The following is a 17,045-nucleotide window of genomic DNA, read 5'->3' as shown; positions in this document are numbered from 1 at the left end:
AAAAAGAAAGAAAGAAAGAGGTTTAAAAGTAAATTAGTAATAAGTTTAAATAATACTTTAAAATTTTTTATATAATGTTTTATAATACTCTTTTACGTAATTAGTAAAAATATTAGTATAATAATTAAAATAAACAATAGATAGACGCGTTTAACGTGTCTTACTATCCTTATTCTTATTATATTATATAGTACTATTATTATAGCACTATAAGTAAGGTAGTTAGTTATAAAGTAAATTAATTTTACTAAAAATTTACTAAGCCTTTATTTTTATAATATATAAATAGACAACTCTTTACTACTTACTTACCTTTCTTTTATTAAGCTAACCTTAATTTAGTATATAGGCCCTCTTTTACTTCTCTATCCTTTATACCTCTTACTATACTAACTTTATTAGTCTTCTTATCTACTATTTGTTAATCGTAATTATAAAATAGTATAAAGCCTAAAGCTAAAAGCTACTACTTACATAACTAAGTTGTCTAACTATACTACTAAAAAAAGCTATAGTACGCTACCCTTAATCTAGTAAAAGGCTCCTTAGATAGCCTAACTAACCTAACTAGCTTAACTAGCCTAACTAACTAAATAGTCTAAACCCTTAGGCTAAAAGACAAAGATTTAAACTAGGTAGTAAGTTAATTAGTATAAAGATTAGTATAAAAACTCTACTAACAAATTTAATAGTTATAGTACTAAGAGAAATAAGAAAGTACTAAAAGACTACTAAACTATTAATACTATAGGCCCTTTTTATAAGGCTAGTAAAAGAGATTATACTTTAGCTACGCCTTAAATTCTAAGTCTAAAGAAGTGTAATAAAAGCCTTATAAGAATCTATAAAGGCTATATTAATTACTAAGTTTTCTTATAAGTATTTAATCTATTATACTAATCTTTATACTAATTAAACAACATATAGTAACAAATCTTACTACTATCTATACTAAACAAGTTATAATTTAGTAAAAGGATATAAAGCTTATATAGTCTATACGTAATAGAATACTTAGGTATACTATACTAAGAGGTAAAAGGCTATAAGGCTAAATTTAAAATAAAGTAGTAATAAGATTATAAGTTATAAGGTATGATTCTATTATATATTTTTTATAAATTCTTAAATATAATCTATTAAATAACGCCTTATAAAGTAATTAGTATAAAGATTAGTATAAACTATAATTATTATACTACTACGTAATATTATTAAGGCTTAAATCACGTGTTAAGGTCTTAGTAACCTATAGGTTAGGTTATAGGTTAAGGCCTACCTACTAGTCTAAACCTACCCTATAGGTTAGATCCTTATAGGTTAGGTCCTACCTATAGAAACCTAACCTATAGGGACCTATTGCGCAGCCTAATTACGAAGGAGGGTATTATCTTGTGGAGGGAATTGGTGCTTTTGGTAGTGAGGTTCGAAAGGCTTGAAATGGTTTGCTACCTTCTGATTAGGAAGCAGGATAAGAGGGGAACTATAAAGAGTTTCTCGAGTATGTGTTATGGTTCTGTAGTACTGGAAGAGTTTTAGAACTGTTATTTCCATTTTGATATTTGAATAGAAGGAGTCTTGTTTTGGTTAAAGTAAAGGAATCTTTGCTCTATCCATTTACTCAAATCCATTGAAATGCATCTATAAATGGAGGGCTGTGAGGCCAAAACACACAGCCTTCTCTGAGTGCACGTGGTGTATTCCTTAGTGCCTCTTTCTCGAAAAGAAACAGTGTTGGTTGTCTCGCGGAACAAACTATATTTAAGCAACCACAAATTTGAAACAGTGACCAAGATCTTCAAATGCCCAATTATGCACGACCAATGATTAGACACCGAAGAAACCAACAACTGCGCCCCATTTGGCTTCCCGGCGGCCAGCGGTTAATGAGAAAATCGCTGCTGCTGATACGCTGATTTTAAATTTAGGCACGCACATTGTCACGCATCCCTGGGTGGTGCGGCTGCCGGAACAAGGTGACTTCTTTAAAGAAAACAACCTTCCTACAGCTCTTGCTCGAAACCAAAATATTTCCCCAGATTACTACTTGATTCCGCAATTTACCCATATACAAATCAATAAACCAATCATGGCTTCTCTGCCACAAATGCAAGCCTTAACTCTCGATCAACTATCAGACGATATCCTGCAACGCATACTAGACCTCGCCATGGCACGCGACTCTCCATTTTATATAGACGACCCCCGTCCAGGCCTAGATCGTAGCACGTACATAAAATGGAGTCATCCTGCCCTAGAGTCCTCTACCGGCGCAAAAGATCCAAATTACACTGGTTGTAAGGGAGGCTCTCCCCAGCATCATCGGACACTTCAGCCCGTTCACAGGATGGACTGGATTGCCATCAACAGCACGAGCCGCAGAATTCGCACCCTTGGAAAGGTGTCGTTCTTCAGGGTCAAGACATTCGCAATGCACCAAGACTTACCCGCGCGCCTCCAGCGCAACGACCCCAATGGTATCAAAGGCATGATGCCACATGACCAGGCTCTGGCACTTTCTTGTATCCGCGACATTGTTATCCTGAACCCCAGACAGTCTTCTCCAACTACTTTTCCCGCCTTGCCCCGAATGTTGGCCGTCTTTCCGTGCTTATATCGCTGCACACTACTCTTCGGATTCACTATTCATACCGGGTATAAATATGATGGGGATTACAAAGGCGAGGCAGATGACGTGGAGTGGATCACCGCGGCGTTTGCATTGGGCGGTCCTGTTCCCCTTAAAATGCAAGAACACATGGCTGGCATCGGGATGCCGAGAGATTTTAGGTTGGAGGAGGCAATGGGACCCGGGTCCAATTGGCGGGATCACCGGAATTTGATGGAGACGAACATTTATCCGACCTTACGAGTCAAGTCCGAATTGCTACGGGCCAAGGAGGAGAGGGAGAGGTCGACCGCATCTCAGGTTGTGTCCTAAATTTAGTCTTGACATGAGTTTATATCTAGCGTTGTGTAGCAAGCATCTCTTCGTCCTTGATGTCTCTAGATAGTTTTAGGACGCCTTACTATACTTTATAGAAGTCAAACAACCATCCCTAACGCGGGATTGAACCCCCCCTCAATCCCCTCTACAAAGTTAACCTTGACTTCCCCCCTAGCACCGCCACCTAATCCCTTCCAAACCTCCACCACTCCCCCCTCAGGCTCAAACGCCGGCGTACTCCCCCACGTCGCCGTCGCCCCCAGCTTCTCTCCCTCCCACTGATACTCAAACCAATGGCTCACCGACGTCCCCTGATCCACGCCCAGCCACATCTCTCTCAAACGCGGCATATTCTGCGCTGCGAGTCCCGCCGCTCGGTAGAAGGTATTCAGCAGCTCCGGGCGGGGGGCAAAACGGAAACTGTTCGGGTATCGGTCTTCCGGTGCGGGGAGCTCGTCCTCTGGCGTGGACATTGCCGGGTCTTCGCCGCGCTCATCCTCCCAGTCCATGGCCGGCGAGCGCTCGAAAAGCCACTCACCCGAGGGTGTGGCGATGTTGTAGATTAGTGTAAGGCTGGTGAGATGTGGCCATTGGGGTAGCGTGGGATTGGCGTCCTCTTCAGTGGTCGAGGGAAGGGGCCAGAAGAGGGAGGGGCTGACGGTGACCATGTCTAGCCTTAGGGTGGTTAATTGTTGAGAGAAGTGACAGAGATTCATGCTAAGGAGATCTTGATCTTGGTTTAGGCCAGAGAGGATGTTTGGGGGTGAGAAGGTCTCATCTCGTGGTGGGATATTGCAGTACGAGAGGTCGAGATCTTGAATAGATGCCGGCCAGGTGAGAATAGACTTTGCAAATTCTGAAGGCTGGTGTTAGTATGTGAAGTGAGTTAGGTTCCGATTCTCTGAAGGTCATCATACAATGTATAAATGTTTCAAGCGCTTACCATTTCGAGCGCTCTTCCGCAATCTGAGGTCCTTCTTCTCGCTATCCCAGAGATATGCGTTAAAAGACCGCAGACGAGGCAGCTTTGCAGCAATCTGAGAACATGACGCGGGCCACATATGCCTCAAATCTCCAGGTTCGACACGAATCTCGGTAATCACATATACGGATTCAAGCAAAATCTCTTCGCCGGCTTCTGTTTTGAGAGGAATAAAGCGGAGGTATGACTGATCATACCTGAGATCGAAAATATCTTTTGGACCTCCTAGACTGCGCTTCTGTACTCGAGCTCTACGTTCATCCTGTGACAGACGGAAAAGGTCACTAGGTGAGTAGAACTTCACTGACAATCTAATGCCTTGACTCTTGACCTCGTCTTGAGTCCATGACTGCAGCGTGTTAAACAGGGATTGAACAGTGCGAGAAAAACTCTGATTGTTCCGCGCTTGGTCCTCGTCGTTTTCGAACTTCCCATACTCAGCCTTACTATAAGGAGGAAGCACAACATCAAGATCAATACTGCAGACATATCCTTTACGTACACCCCGTACAATACGTCCAAAGTCGGTAAGTCGAGATGGTGTAAGACGTAGATTGGAAAAAGTATGCCGTTCTATGCCTGCTTGCCATTCTTTGGATACCACGGCATATTTTGCGACGGGCGCGGTATCAAGAATGGAGCTGGTAGGCTGCTCAGGAGCGATGAGCTGGGAGATAATGAGCGACGTCAATTCAGTTGTTAGTCTGCCAGTTGACATGATTGTACCCGAATAACATGTGAAGAAAGCCTCGTATGTTAAAATAAGATGTAAGAAGGCCGTGTATTTAAAAACATTTAGGGTCCAGCTAAATGGACTCTCGCGCTGAACTGGGTAACTTAGCGAGACTTTTTCTGACGGCTTTTAAGCGCACAGTTATTACACCAGCGTTAAGATAATAATTAGTAAATACTTTACTTTACTAATAGTAACCTTTCTTTTATTAAGCCTACTTAATTATGCTTTTAGGCTGACTATTATATCCTTATAAGAGAAGAGGTATTTATACTAATACAACCTATATATACCATAAAGTAGGTATTTAGTATAAATCCACCACTTAATCTAAAGACATGCAAGAAACTCGCGAACCAGCATGCATACAACCACTTTAGGGATGCAAATAGCGACACGGGCTTAGTATATAGTATTTGCCACCTTTACCTGTATATAACTCTCTTGTTGTTCCCTATTAAGTAGTCAGTTCAGTTCAATTCAATATATTCGAATCTAGCCATGGCAGTGATTCCAGTATTCCTGGCAAGATGCCGGTAGTATTATTAGTCTTACAAGTAGAACCCTGGAAAGAAGAAACTGAGTATAGTATTCTTAATCAAAAAGGCACAATTTAAGAGCCACGAAGTGAAATTTGTGTAGTGGTTGCCACCCTCGCAGTTTGCTTTCAAAAGGCGAGCTCTTGCTGCAGCCGCCTGATTTATCCTTCTACAACTGGCTGCCCGCCCCGCCCCTAAACTTGGTGCCCCTAGCACATACTCTTCTCCACGTTGATATCTTGCATCTATTTAGTCAAGCGAGCCAAATTTCATCCCCTCAGGTACATTCTTCCACTGCTCCGTCACCGGATCCAATAACTCCTTGGCCTCAGCCCATTCCCTCTCCACCATCATGGCCCTTTCCTTAGACCTTGGCACAATCCTCGCAGAAAACGGCTCGGGCATACAGACAAACCCTTGCGTTAGCCTCTCCGGATCCGGAATGATCTCCTTCTGATTACTATCCAAAGCAGGTAACACATCAAATGCCCACAGTATCCGCGACATCCCTAAGAACAGGCTCCGCTCCGCAAGATGCATGCCCTGGCAGAGGTGACGCCCTGCACCGAAAGTAAAGTGATCCCGCTTACTGACATCAGGTGAAACAGCTGCGTCAAAAGAGCTCAGTAGATCGTTCTGGTAGCGGTCTGGATCAAAGACGCGTGGGTTCGGGAAGCGCTTCGGGTCCATGTTAATAGTGTACACATTATTCATGACGGCAGCGCCCTCAGGAATTAGATACCCCATGTATTCATCATCTTTTGTTGCTGCATGCGGCGCGGCGCCAAGGACTGTGGTTGGCATCCACCGAAGGCTCTCCTTAACGCAGCCACGAATGTACTGTAGGCGAGGCTCGTCCTCCATAGTTGGGAGGCGGTCTGTTCCAACGACACGATCTAGTTCAGCTTGAGCCTTTTTCTGTGCTTCGGGGAAGAGAAGCATAGCTTGCATGAAGCCATAGAGTGTGCTAGAGGTGGTGTCGGAACCGGCTTCGAGGAAACTCCCTGAGATATATGCCGCTAGGTCATCGCTGAGGCCGTAGTCCTTTTGTACGGCTGCCATATCGGTACAGAAACAAGGGCGCGCAGTTCCAGCTTTGAGGTCCTTCTTGACGGTTTCCCAGTGGCCAAGATAGAGCTTTTTCTCTCGTTTGTGCATCTCGCGGGCTCGTCTTAGGATGGGAAGGGGAAGGTAGCGAAGTGGTGGGTAAAAGTCTATGAGAGCGGCAAGTGGAGTTTGGGCCATTTCGGCGAATTCTTCGAATCCGTGAAAGAGTTGTTTCACTTGAGGATCTTCATAGGTCGGGGATCGCCATCTGTGCAAGAGTTAGAATACTCTATTAAGGGTAGATATGCTGTGGAGACACCTCGCGTTGCGCGAAGGTCTTCCAAGTGCTTACCCATAAGTCATGCTCGTCGTGAGTGAGTTGGAATAGCGGCGGATGTGCTCGAGAAAGTTATCGGGCTTGTGCAACATATCGTGAAGCATTTGCTTGTTCTCAAGCATCTGATATACAACGTAGGACTTGGCCACCGATATATTCAAGAGACCGTGGGCCATCTTTCGCATCTGTTTACCAAAGAAAGACATTTCAATTAGTATCCAATTTGCGGCACAAAAGCTTTGCCTTGCTTTGAAGGTCAACGGGAGAGGGGCAGTACGTACCATTCGCCATGTGTCTCCGTATGGCTATATGCATCGAGGTATCTCATCAGCATGAACGCCCTATTTCAGCCATGGTGCGGGGAACCAGAAGACGTACGACCATAAGGAAGCGCAACCCCCCGCTACATAAGTCTTGCGCAACATACGCTTCCGGGCGGCCACTATATATCACACCCCTCTTATCTAGCAAGTCCTTGACAGCGACATCACTCGACAAGACAATCATCACTTTAGTCCCGAGGATGAGACTGTATACAGGTCCATACTCCTGAGCCCACTTCTGGAACTGCTTGTGAGCATCGCGGGAAGGCATCTGCACTGCAAGTCAATGATCCATTCATCCTGGCACTGTTGAATTTGGTTATCAAGACTCAGACTCACCAAATGAATATTCCCAAGAATAGGCAGGGTTGGAGGTCCTACACGTTACGAACTCAGTATCACCAGCTACTAGGGTTGAAAAGGAGCCACTGAAAAATGCACTCACCTGGCGGAAGGTTCGCCGGTCGCCTGCCTATCCGCAAGAGACATACAAGCAACAGCAGACCGCTGGCCACCGTGGACATCAAGATGTATGAAAAGGCCATCTTAATTGAGTTCCCTTCGCCAGATGCCTGTAGCGAAGATTCGAGGGACTGAGATGATAGATCCAGCGAGCGGTTGTCACATATATTGCGTACGGAGCAATAATGCCTCGAATCAACGGATTCAAAAGGGGGAGTAGGACTTAAACTTCAAGGCGTCCCAACTGAAGAATCAGATTGATCAAAAGAAGCCATTGACTAGGCCCCCCAGGATTCTCAGGATTCCCAGGGCCCAGTAAGTGACCTCGCGTAGGTACTGTATTTCCAACGCATCAACCCACTTTTAACGACCTCCTCCCTTGCTCTATACACGTAAATCGTGGATCAAGGGCGTCTTTGTGTCCCTGTTGCTCCGTGCTGGTCGTCGCGCTCGGGGGAATTTGGGATAAGGGTCACGGACGAATGGGACCGCTGTGGCGGCTCATTTTGTGGAGAAACCAGTGCTCTAGAGCCCGGATTAGTAGGTTGACAGTTTACTCTCCTCGGATTCCAACAACTTGCTAATAATGAATTTATGATATATACCTGGCGCGCAGCAGCGTGGATCCCGGGGAAGTTCGGAATACGAAGCCTGCCGCGGAGAGGCCTGTCGCACTACGACAAGTTCGCTTGCGGCCGGCCCTTTTACGTCGATCAGGGAGCCGACGATAAAGGTTCAACAAATCGCATTCAGCGGAAGAACCTGTCAAGACTCCATCCTGGCTCATGCTCGAACTATGATACCCCGAACTGTCAATGCGCTCAACCCAGATAGCTTCCCGTTAGAGTACCTGCTATGTGTACTACTTTTCGTACGGGGTATATCAGGCCGAGTACTCAGCTTCCTGGGGAGGCAGGGGGGTTCATACGATGTAATTGATCCCTTTTCTATGGACCAGCCACTATACAATCCAAGTTGGCTCTACCGGCCGGCACTCGGCCCGCCATACCGAATGAAGATACTGAAGATGTATACGAAGTACGCAAGGAGAAACCATCCCAGGGAGCCAACGCACATTTGGGATTCTTATTGGGAGCATACTCCTAATTTCCCTCTATGTTCCGAACATCTGGTTAATATGCTGCTTCAAACACTCAATTCTGGAAAGTGTAAATGATATCTACCCTGCCGTAACAAGGGTGTTGTATACGATGTCATGTTTCCGAATTGCTGGGATTTGCACACAAACGCATAGAATCAGGAGGATTATAATCGAGCGCATTTCGATGCTATGGTAGAGCAGCTAAGGTATGAACGGCTTGATGGAGAAAACTCTTGGAGTCTTTCTCAGAAGCCAGTGGAAGTCCAACTGAGTCGACTCGACGGTCTACCTCTTAGTCTAGAGATTTCGAAACCATGGCCCATCCGGTGTCTCACAGTAAAAGAATAAGCCCTTGTCATACTTGTAAATAATACCCGAACACTGCCCTTAGGGAAAGGAGAATCCTCGCCCAGACAGTCTTTACATGGATGCTTGTACCAAGAGGACAACCATGTCAGATAGAAAACCCTGCGCCAATTCGTAAGAGGCCAGTTCCTGGTCTAAGTCGCTCAGACTCGCTCTACAGTACGGAGTTCGCTCTGGTATTTACATACACAAAGGAGGTTATTGATTTCGAGGGCTCTACAAGAGATGATACTTGAAGGGCACATTGTCCATGGCCCATGAAAGGTCGACACAAAGAACACACTCATTGACCTGTTGGATCCCCTGAAGAATCAAGTGGTAACGCTCGTTCTACATCCGAATTGCTATCTCAACATGACCAAACTCAGCGGCAGAGAACCATTGGTCATATGGTCCATGTGGATGATGACCTTTGTGACCTTCATCTTCGTCTGTCTTCGACTGTATACCCGGGCAATTATGGTTCGAAGTGTTGGCTGGGACGACTATCTGATCAATTTCTGCTGGGTATGTAACTGGATAGCTTGGAAACAAAATTCTGCTCTGGAACACAACTAAGACTTTAGCCAGTTCATGAACATGGTCTTCTCGATCATGTCTACAATAGCGGCCACGCACGGTATGGGGAAGCATCAAAATCAACTGAACCTCGAAAGCACTATTCAGACGCTGAAGTATGTCACTATCGCCCAAACCGTGGGTATTATTGTTGCCGGTGCTGTCAAGGTCGTCCTTGGTATCTTCCTATTACGTATTGTCATTCAGCGTTGGCACCGGATTGCACTCCTGATCCCCATGGCAATTGTCACCATTCTTTGTACTATAACGGTTACGTGTCTCTGGCTTCAAAAAACCCCTGTTGAGTCTATCTACAACCCTACTATTCAGGGAACAGTCCATCTGAATCAGACAACACTTTCGCTTGTCTACAGCTGTAAGATCCACCTCCTCTTGAGAGTTATTGGCAAGAGAAATCTAATACTGATGATGTTCAATCTGCTAGCAATCTTGATTGTATCGGACTTCTTCTATGCACTATTTCCCTGGATATTTATGTGGAAAATTCAGATGGGGAAGAAGGAGAAGACGCTTATTCTTTGCGGTCTTAGCTTGGGCATCATGTAAGTCTGGGATACAACTCTGGTGCTTCTTTGAAATATACTAGAGCTAATATTGCCGGCCTATTGAACAGTGCTGGAGTTTGTGGTATTGTCCGCACTATCAAGCTCACCCAACTGGCTTCGGAGGATTTCTCGTGTATGTACTCCTTTCTCTTTCTTCATCTTATCTGTAAGGCATGCTTTGTAGCCAAGAAGTTGCAATGCTGCCAACACATATCCTATTTCATTTCCTGAACCAACTTCTAAAAAAGTCACTACACTATGTACACAGAATCCTTGAACACATGACCATGTCACCTGGATTATGCTTACGACAAATGATCAAACAGATGCCATAGTCGACCCCATCATCTGGACTGCCGGCGAATTCTGTGTCACCCTCACCTGTAACTCAGTCCTCGTGCTATACCCCCTCTACAAAAGGATCTTCCTACACGGCGCAGATGGTAGTGGCTACCAGAATCAGCTGGGCGATGGGCCCTACGGCGAAAACGGATCGCATCATATGGACTGGATACCTAGTGCAGGTGGCTCTGACAACAACAAGAATTTGGCGAATTCGTACTATCTTGGGAAGCCTGATAAGTTTCGCGTTGTCACAACCACGACTACGGTAACCAGGCCGCCCGGTAATACGAGCGAGGACAGTATTCTTGGGTCGGTAAAGGCGGGTGAGAATAATGGTATTAGACGGACTCAGGAGGTCAGAGTTGATTATGGCGAGGATTCGAGTGAAAGGTAAATTAGCTCCGGAAAGCCTCCTCCAGGCTCTGGGAACAGCTCCCTCATAAGGAGAGAGCCAAGGCCCACAGGAAGTCGGTCTTCTTCCTTTCAGCTGGGGGGGAAGACAATTAGTGGTGAGGAGGAGGGAGTGGGTACAGCACAAATATATACAGATCTGTATATATGTACACATATATACATCCATATATAGTCTCGTAGGCGGGTAGGTATAGAATTCTGCTATATAAGAGATTGTTCGCAGTTATATGTACTTAGAGAAGTCGTGATCCAGCTTAGAATATCACCGGACGTCTGTGACGCTGTCTTTACAATCATATAGTAGTGTTAGGAATGTTATTCAGCTCTTGCCTAATAGAGCGGGGGTCAAGGAGTAAGGTAGGCGGTGACAAGGGCAAGGGATAGCGTACGTGCCCTTATTTACCAACGGTACTAATATGTTCTGTCCTATCTTGTAATTAAAACTCACACATAAGCTTCTTTCTCGTAGTCACAGCCTGTTCTAAGAAAGTATCCTACTCAGTAAGTACAAGCTAGACTCCCTCCTTTCCCAACACATTATCTCAGGATCGCTAGGGAGATATTCACGGGTAGTGCCTGTAAGTAGACGGTCGTAAGATCTTATTAATATAGACCTTGTGTTCTTAGGCTTCTACTTCTCGGACTTTTCACTAATACTACATACAATAAATGTATCTATTAAGAGGGGTCCTGGCAACTGTACTTATATTTTTCCACAAATACGATGTTCTGTATTTGATTAAGGATTAGGTCTAGACAGACTTGGTCTTGCTTTTTTGAGAGGGTAATAAGTGGTTTTTTTCGATGACATGCATCTCTTCATCTCTGTTCTAAATCCCAAGCAATAATATATTTTTCCTTGGGCGAACTAGACCATTGTACTCCGTACAGACAGAAAATTGCTGCAAGGAGATTGCATGGAGGCGGATCTACCCATGATCTTTTAGTACGTCTATAGGCCTAGAGACACGAACCTTTTCCCTCATTGGCCCTGTCTCGTTCTAGTCGGACTCGGAGCGGCTGAAGTTTTGACCCGAGCCCAGGAGGAGCTTGCCTAGACATGGCTAGAATTCGTGCAAACTTTGTGCATCTCCATTCGGAAATCTCACACAGCACTCTTCCAAATCGGTCTGGCAAAAGGCCATAGTTCCTGCGGCGGCATCTCTGGTCCAGCTAGCATAGGCCAGAGATCCGGTACGAGGGAGGATATCGCAACCTTGAAGTACCCAGGATACTCGCTCTCATCCTGGTTTTCCGTAAACTCGTGGTGAACATCAACCGCCCACACCCACGGCTCCTGTCCTTCCACAGGCTCTAGCAGCGACCGCATCGCCGCCTCGTCAACCACCATGCACATCCCTACATCCAAGCCTGGGGGGACATCTCCGTTCTCCCTTATCTCTGCAAAAGCACTAGAGTAGCAAGGAAGTAAGTATTGGCCAACACCACCCATCCACACATCTGTATTGAGACATGTCATTCCTCCGAGCGCGCACATACCTAGGAATTCCTTCCAACCCCATCCCGTCCAAATCAGAATCATCAACCAGCGACGAAAGCAATTTCTCTCTCACCCTCTGCACTCCGCCTCCTTGGCAATCATCCATCGATTTCTCTAGCAGATCGTCGTATTCCTTCTGCCACCTCTCCCAGGCTTGCTCATTTGTGTATGTGGTGCGGAAAACCACGAATCCGAAATCATCCAGCCGCTTCTCCTCTACTACCTGGACGAATTGCTCTGGGGCTTCCTCTCGCGGGGCGGGTGGTTGTTGTTCTCGGGGCTGTGACGGGGGGAGGGGAGGCAGACCGAGGCGTTCTCGTTGGACAAGATCAGCGTGAGATATTTGGAATTGTTTGAGGAACTTCCGGGCATCGCGGTTGGTGATGGGTATTGAGGCGAGGGGGATGAGGGCTAATTGCTGGAAAGGGGGGAAAGGAATGTTAGAGTAGAGTTGAATATGAGGGTAATGGAGGGGCGGTTTACTTCTTCGGGCAGGGTTTGGAGGTCGGCTGCTGTGGCTGTTTCCAGACGCTCTGGGGTCCAACCTGGGGGAATATAAGTCGACATTTTAAATCTGCTTCGTAAGGGACTTGGAATGGGATTTTGGAATGAATTGAGTCTGCGGAATCGCAAAAGGTGCTGGATCGAGGGGGGGAGGTGAGTGAACATTTTAGTTACGGAATATAAATATAAATAATGGCCTAACGTGCTAAGGTAAGGTAAATCGATGCGGGACTAACGTTATCTAAACTAGCACACTTATCCTAATCGGTCATATCGCCGAAAGATCTTGGGAGTGGATCTATTATATCGACTAGTACTTGGCGGCAAAGTTTATCCGAACGATCCGAACAGATTCCCGGGCGTGTAAGCTTATTTGGCCCCTGCACTCCCGTGTAGATCAGATAAAACGCGGAAGACGTAACTTCTCATTCTTTGGGAAATTTGAGACAATCTTTGCGGACTTGATTTTTCTGTTCAACATCAAGGATGCCAAGTAGAGCAGCGAGTAGATACGGATAATATTACAATATACCATTCAAGGTAGTTGGATCAAGTCCTCCAAGTTCCAATCATCTCAATGCACTCCTACGAGACACCAACACAATACGCTTCCTCTAGCCACAAGTTAGTACAGTCACTACCAATAGCTGGATTCCACGCGTAGAACTGGGCGAACGTGATATTGTACTTCGATTCAATTGATGAACACGAATCGCCCGACGTAACCACCGTCCACGCATCACAATTCGAAGCGATTCCGCTCTGCGTGGGTGCAGGGGGGGTGACGCTCGTCGCGGTCAAAGACGCCGCTGCTGCCGGAGCAGCAACACAATACGCCTCTCCAATCCACAAGTTGGTGCAATCAGGCCCAACGGCTGGGTTCCAGGCGTAAAATTGGGCTAATGTGATGGAGAATTCCGTCTCGATAGACAAACAGTCGTCGCCTTCTTTGGTCAGGTAGTATTCTGTGCAAGTGGGCGTGATGCCGGATTGGGTAGGGCCGGGGATAGATGGTGTTGTCGAGGTTGAGGAAGAGCTTGTTGTTGTTGGGGGTGTGCTTGAGCTTGAGCGTGGGCTTGAGCTGGAGGCCGCGGTTGATGACGCCGCGCCAGTGGAAGATGCCGCAGCAGTGGATGATGCGGCTGCGGTCTCGCCCGAATCCCCATCAACGCAGTATGCATCTCCAAGAATGAGATTGCTGCACGCGGCATTGAGACTAGGGTTCCAGAGCTGGAGCTGGTTCATCGTGATGCCGTACTCGCTTTCGAGAAGGCCACAGTAATCGTTTTCGACGATGACATGCCATGCATAGCAGTTCGGATCTGTGCCTGTAGGAGTTGCTGCCGGTGCACTGATATAGGTTGAGGTAGTGGTTGTATTGGTACTGGTGCTGTTCCAATCTGCGGTTGGGAAGACACAGTAGCTGATGCCGGGTATAAGATTGGTGCAATTATCGTTGACGGACGGATTGATAGCCTCGAACAGGCCAATGGTAATGGTATAATTCAGAGTGATGAGACTGCAGTCATCGCCACTCTCGACAGTGTAATATTCCCCGCACTGGGTCGTGGTGCCATAAGCAGTGTTACTGGGTGCTGCTACGGTGGCAGTTGCATATACTGCTGTTTGAGGGGCGGTGGCTCCAGCAATTGTTGTGCCGCTGTAAGCAAGGCCGGGAAGTCCCACGCAGACTTCTTGGCCAGGGACAAGATTAGTGCAGTATGGATCAATAGCCGGGTTCCAGGAAGCAAATTGGGTGAAAGAAATACCGCTAGAATTGGTAATGCTTGCACATGTATCGTCAGACTGCACGGTATACGTTGAACAGGCTGAAGGAAGGCATAATTCTGCGCCAACTATAGATTTGGTCAGCTTCCATCTCAGTGGATCAAAACATACTGATCGATGGTCGACTAACCAGTAATATCAGAGCAATCAGGCAGCAAGTCATTCACGTTGATGAGGGCTCCAGTGGAGACATTATTAGCCTTGGAGATTGATACACAATCATCTCCGGGGACCACTGAATAAGTCGAGCCGGAGTAACACGTCGTTGAAGTTGTATAGTTGAGCGGGGCGAACCCCGGGATACTTGTGACATTCGTCGGGTTTGTTGGCACTGACGTCGGATACGACACGTTGCACTGATTCTGAATATTAGACCAGTCGCTCGCCATGGACTCATCGTAATAGCTGTACGCTGTCTGCTGGAAAAGTTGGTACATCGACAATACGCACGGAGAGCAGAGCACTGTTGTTGGTAGTGTTGTTGCCGAGATGTCGGTTGAATAAGAACTTGAGATATTGAGCAGGTAGGCTTTTCCCAGTAAGCAAGGTTGAAGTGTCGAATATCAGGCATCAGTCTGCTACTTACACATGCAAGACTCCCCGCTAGTTGGATCCGTCAAGCAAGTCAAGTTATAACTCGCCCAGAGCAGATCTCCAAAGTAAGTCATGGGGTAGCCATCCCAAGGCTGCGGCTGCCCCGCACACGCCGCATCAACGGACTCATGATATGCTGCCAGAGATTGGCCGCACGATTCAGCACAGAAAGAACCAAAATCCGAATCGTCGAGCTGATAGAAATAGTCCGAAGCGGCTATACCTTGCAAACTCGAGTTGCATTGAACGGTGCCTTGAAGGGCAAGGAGACAGGCGTCGGAGAGAGACGACGTGGTGTTCGCAAGAGTCTCATTTGAGAGCACTTGAAACTGAGCAAAGACCCCCGCGTTCAAAAAGGCCCCGACTACCAGGACGACTGATGTTAAGGGGAGAGGTGACATCTTGGTGCCACGACCACTGACGCCGTTGAAGGAGAGGAACGAGAGAGAATGGAGAGCGTGATTTTGGAGGGGGGCTGGGACCCCGATATTTGATCGACTGGGCCTTTACACCCTTTACGCCCTTCCCCCTGCCACACACGAGGACCGTATCCTGTGCCATTGCAACTCTGCAAGTCGTCCCACCCCTCGACCCGTCAACTACTAAGGCAGCCGTGGATGCATAGGAGATGACAGACCGAAAAGCGTTCTTGTCCCCACCAGCAGCTGACAGCGTTGAAGAACTTTTTTCATCCACAAGATGGCGGCAGACAATTTGCACCACTCGGCGAATAGGGCGCTGAATATAATGCCATAGGGGATATTCTTGAAATGCCATCTTCCTTGCACCGGGGGGGCTAATGAACGTCTCGCCGAGCCGCGTTGACGGCGGACGATACAATCGCACCGGGTGCGCGCCGGTCACCCCTCGTACTCGGCAATTTTACCCTTTTCACTCTTGACTTCCCCACGCTCCTCTTTTTTTTTGGGATGAACTAAATCCACTTGACTAGTAACTAAATCCACTTGAGCCGGGGTGTTTTCGGGGGTACACCTATTAACCGAGCCTCCCCTCACCAAAATTATATACATATCCCTTATCCTCCGGAGGTCTAGTAGGAGCCCCTAACCCAAATCCTAACCACTAACCCTAACCGCTAACCCTAACCACTAACCCTAACCGTGTAGAACAAAAAAGAAGGGGAGTTTAAACAAAGGGAGCAGAAGAGAGGAAGAGGGAGGTAGGCGGTTACTTTACGATAGTTACAAGTCAATTCTACGACCGTACACGGTTAAGCGAGTGATAGGTGTAGGTATCACAAGTGGATTTAGTTACTAGTCAAGTGGATTTAGCTCATCCCTTTTTTTTTCACTCATGGAACATGGGCCTTTGGCCTTTGCTCTACCCGATCAACATCGACCGATCTGTTTGGCTTTGTTCCACTCGGAGAGCCTTTGTGACGGAAAGGCCACCACGGGAAAAGTGTCACCACGACTGAACTGTTGATAGGCGCTAGCGCGCTTGCTTACACACGATACTCTCTCTTCTGTACAAGCGCTGTCAAACGGGACCGAGGTAGGCAGATTCGAAGAGGTCTAGACAGAGTCCTCTCGTATTCCTTATCGATGGTGAGCAAAGCTAGGAGCTCAAACATCGTCTGGCACGGAATCGAGGATGGATAGCCACGCCCCGAATCGAGATCTCCCGATGAATGGGCCGTGGGCTTCATTCCTTCGGAAGTCGATTCGGTCCATTGTATAACTCGGGATTCGAAGGGGTGAAGGGGTGAAGTTTGAAGGGGTGAAGGGGTGAAGTTTGAAGGGATGAAGTGTGAAGTAGTGAAGTGTGGAGTGGTGAAGTGTGAAGTGGTGAAGTGTTGAAGTGTTCAAGTGTTCAAGTGTTCAAGTGTGAAGTGGTTAACTTCGCACCCAGTGCGGTCGTATCATGCGCCCTAAACTAACTCCAGTTCAGGGCCAACCCATCCCCTCCCCCCCCCC

General features: G+C 46.8%; 6 protein-coding genes across 6 annotated transcripts; 2 read left to right on the top strand and 4 right to left on the bottom strand.

The window, feature by feature from the left end:
- Positions 1-2,008: 2,008 nt before the first annotated feature.
- Positions 2,009-3,090, top strand: M430DRAFT_181099 (hypothetical protein). Its single transcript, XM_024863793.1, has one exon. The coding sequence runs from the start codon at positions 2,090-2,092 to the stop codon at positions 2,939-2,941; it is 852 nt and encodes a 283-aa protein (XP_024718158.1). The 5' UTR covers positions 2,009-2,089; the 3' UTR covers positions 2,942-3,090.
- Positions 3,046-4,647, bottom strand: M430DRAFT_108761 (hypothetical protein; the record flags this gene model as incomplete). Its single annotated transcript, XM_024861231.1, has 2 exons — positions 3,046-3,803; positions 3,891-4,647. 2 exons carry the CDS (start codon positions 4,645-4,647, stop codon positions 3,046-3,048), a joined length of 1,515 nt encoding a protein of 504 aa, XP_024718157.1.
- Positions 4,648-5,450: 803 nt separating this feature from the next.
- M430DRAFT_146384 (hypothetical protein) lies at positions 5,451-7,432 on the bottom strand (the record flags this gene model as incomplete). Its single annotated transcript, XM_024863005.1, has 6 exons — positions 5,451-6,516; positions 6,601-6,770; positions 6,867-6,890; positions 6,964-7,179; positions 7,248-7,285; positions 7,354-7,432. The coding sequence occupies 6 exons, from the start codon at positions 7,430-7,432 to the stop codon at positions 5,451-5,453; spliced, it is 1,593 nt and encodes a 530-aa protein (XP_024718156.1).
- A 1,760-nt stretch (positions 7,433-9,192) lies between these two features.
- On the top strand, positions 9,193-10,701 carry M430DRAFT_108213 (hypothetical protein; the record flags this gene model as incomplete). Its single annotated transcript, XM_024861196.1, has 5 exons — positions 9,193-9,345; positions 9,409-9,772; positions 9,842-9,959; positions 10,031-10,095; positions 10,298-10,701. The coding sequence occupies 5 exons, from the start codon at positions 9,193-9,195 to the stop codon at positions 10,699-10,701; spliced, it is 1,104 nt and encodes a 367-aa protein (XP_024718155.1).
- A 1,087-nt stretch (positions 10,702-11,788) lies between these two features.
- M430DRAFT_37092 (hypothetical protein) lies at positions 11,789-12,811 on the bottom strand. Its single transcript, XM_024867050.1, has 3 exons — positions 12,706-12,811; positions 12,222-12,640; positions 11,789-12,133 (listed from the first exon to the last, which is right to left on the bottom strand). Exons 1-3 carry the CDS (start codon positions 12,787-12,789, stop codon positions 11,827-11,829), a joined length of 810 nt encoding a protein of 269 aa, XP_024718154.1. The 5' UTR covers positions 12,790-12,811; the 3' UTR covers positions 11,789-11,826.
- Positions 12,812-13,311: 500 nt separating this feature from the next.
- Positions 13,312-15,630, bottom strand: M430DRAFT_61338 (carbohydrate-binding module family 50 protein; the record flags this gene model as incomplete). The annotated part of the gene is made up of 3 exons (XM_024868919.1): positions 15,101-15,630; positions 14,645-15,043; positions 13,312-14,582 (listed from the first exon to the last, which is right to left on the bottom strand). Exons 1-3 carry the CDS (start codon positions 15,507-15,509, stop codon positions 13,312-13,314), a joined length of 2,079 nt encoding a protein of 692 aa, XP_024718153.1. The 5' UTR covers positions 15,510-15,630.
- Between the last annotated feature and the right edge of the window lie 1,415 nt (positions 15,631-17,045).

This window comes from Amorphotheca resinae (assembly GCF_003019875.1).
Source record: "Amorphotheca resinae ATCC 22711 unplaced genomic scaffold M430scaffold_11, whole genome shotgun sequence".
Taxonomy (NCBI): Eukaryota; Fungi; Ascomycota; class Leotiomycetes; order Helotiales; family Amorphothecaceae; genus Amorphotheca; species Amorphotheca resinae.
Note: the sequence above shows the minus strand (reverse complement) of the source record. Positions and strands in the feature narration are given on the sequence as shown.

Excerpts from the sequence above, each read along its gene's own strand:
- M430DRAFT_181099 (XM_024863793.1), top strand. The coding sequence starts at position 2,090 with ATGGCTTCTCTGCCACAAATGCAAGCCTTAACTCTCGATCAACTATCA.
- M430DRAFT_37092 (XM_024867050.1), bottom strand. The coding sequence starts at position 12,789 with ATGTCGACTTATATTCCCCCAGGTTGGACCCCAGAGCGTCTGGAAACA. Across the intron at positions 12,641-12,705 it reads TCCAAACCCTGCCCGAAGAA|CAATTAGCCCTCATCCCCCT; the intron begins GTAAACCGCCCC and ends CCCCCTTTCCAG. Across the intron at positions 12,134-12,221 it reads GGGTTGGAAGGAATTCCTAG|TGCTTTTGCAGAGATAAGGG; the intron begins GTATGTGCGCGC and ends TTGCTACTCTAG.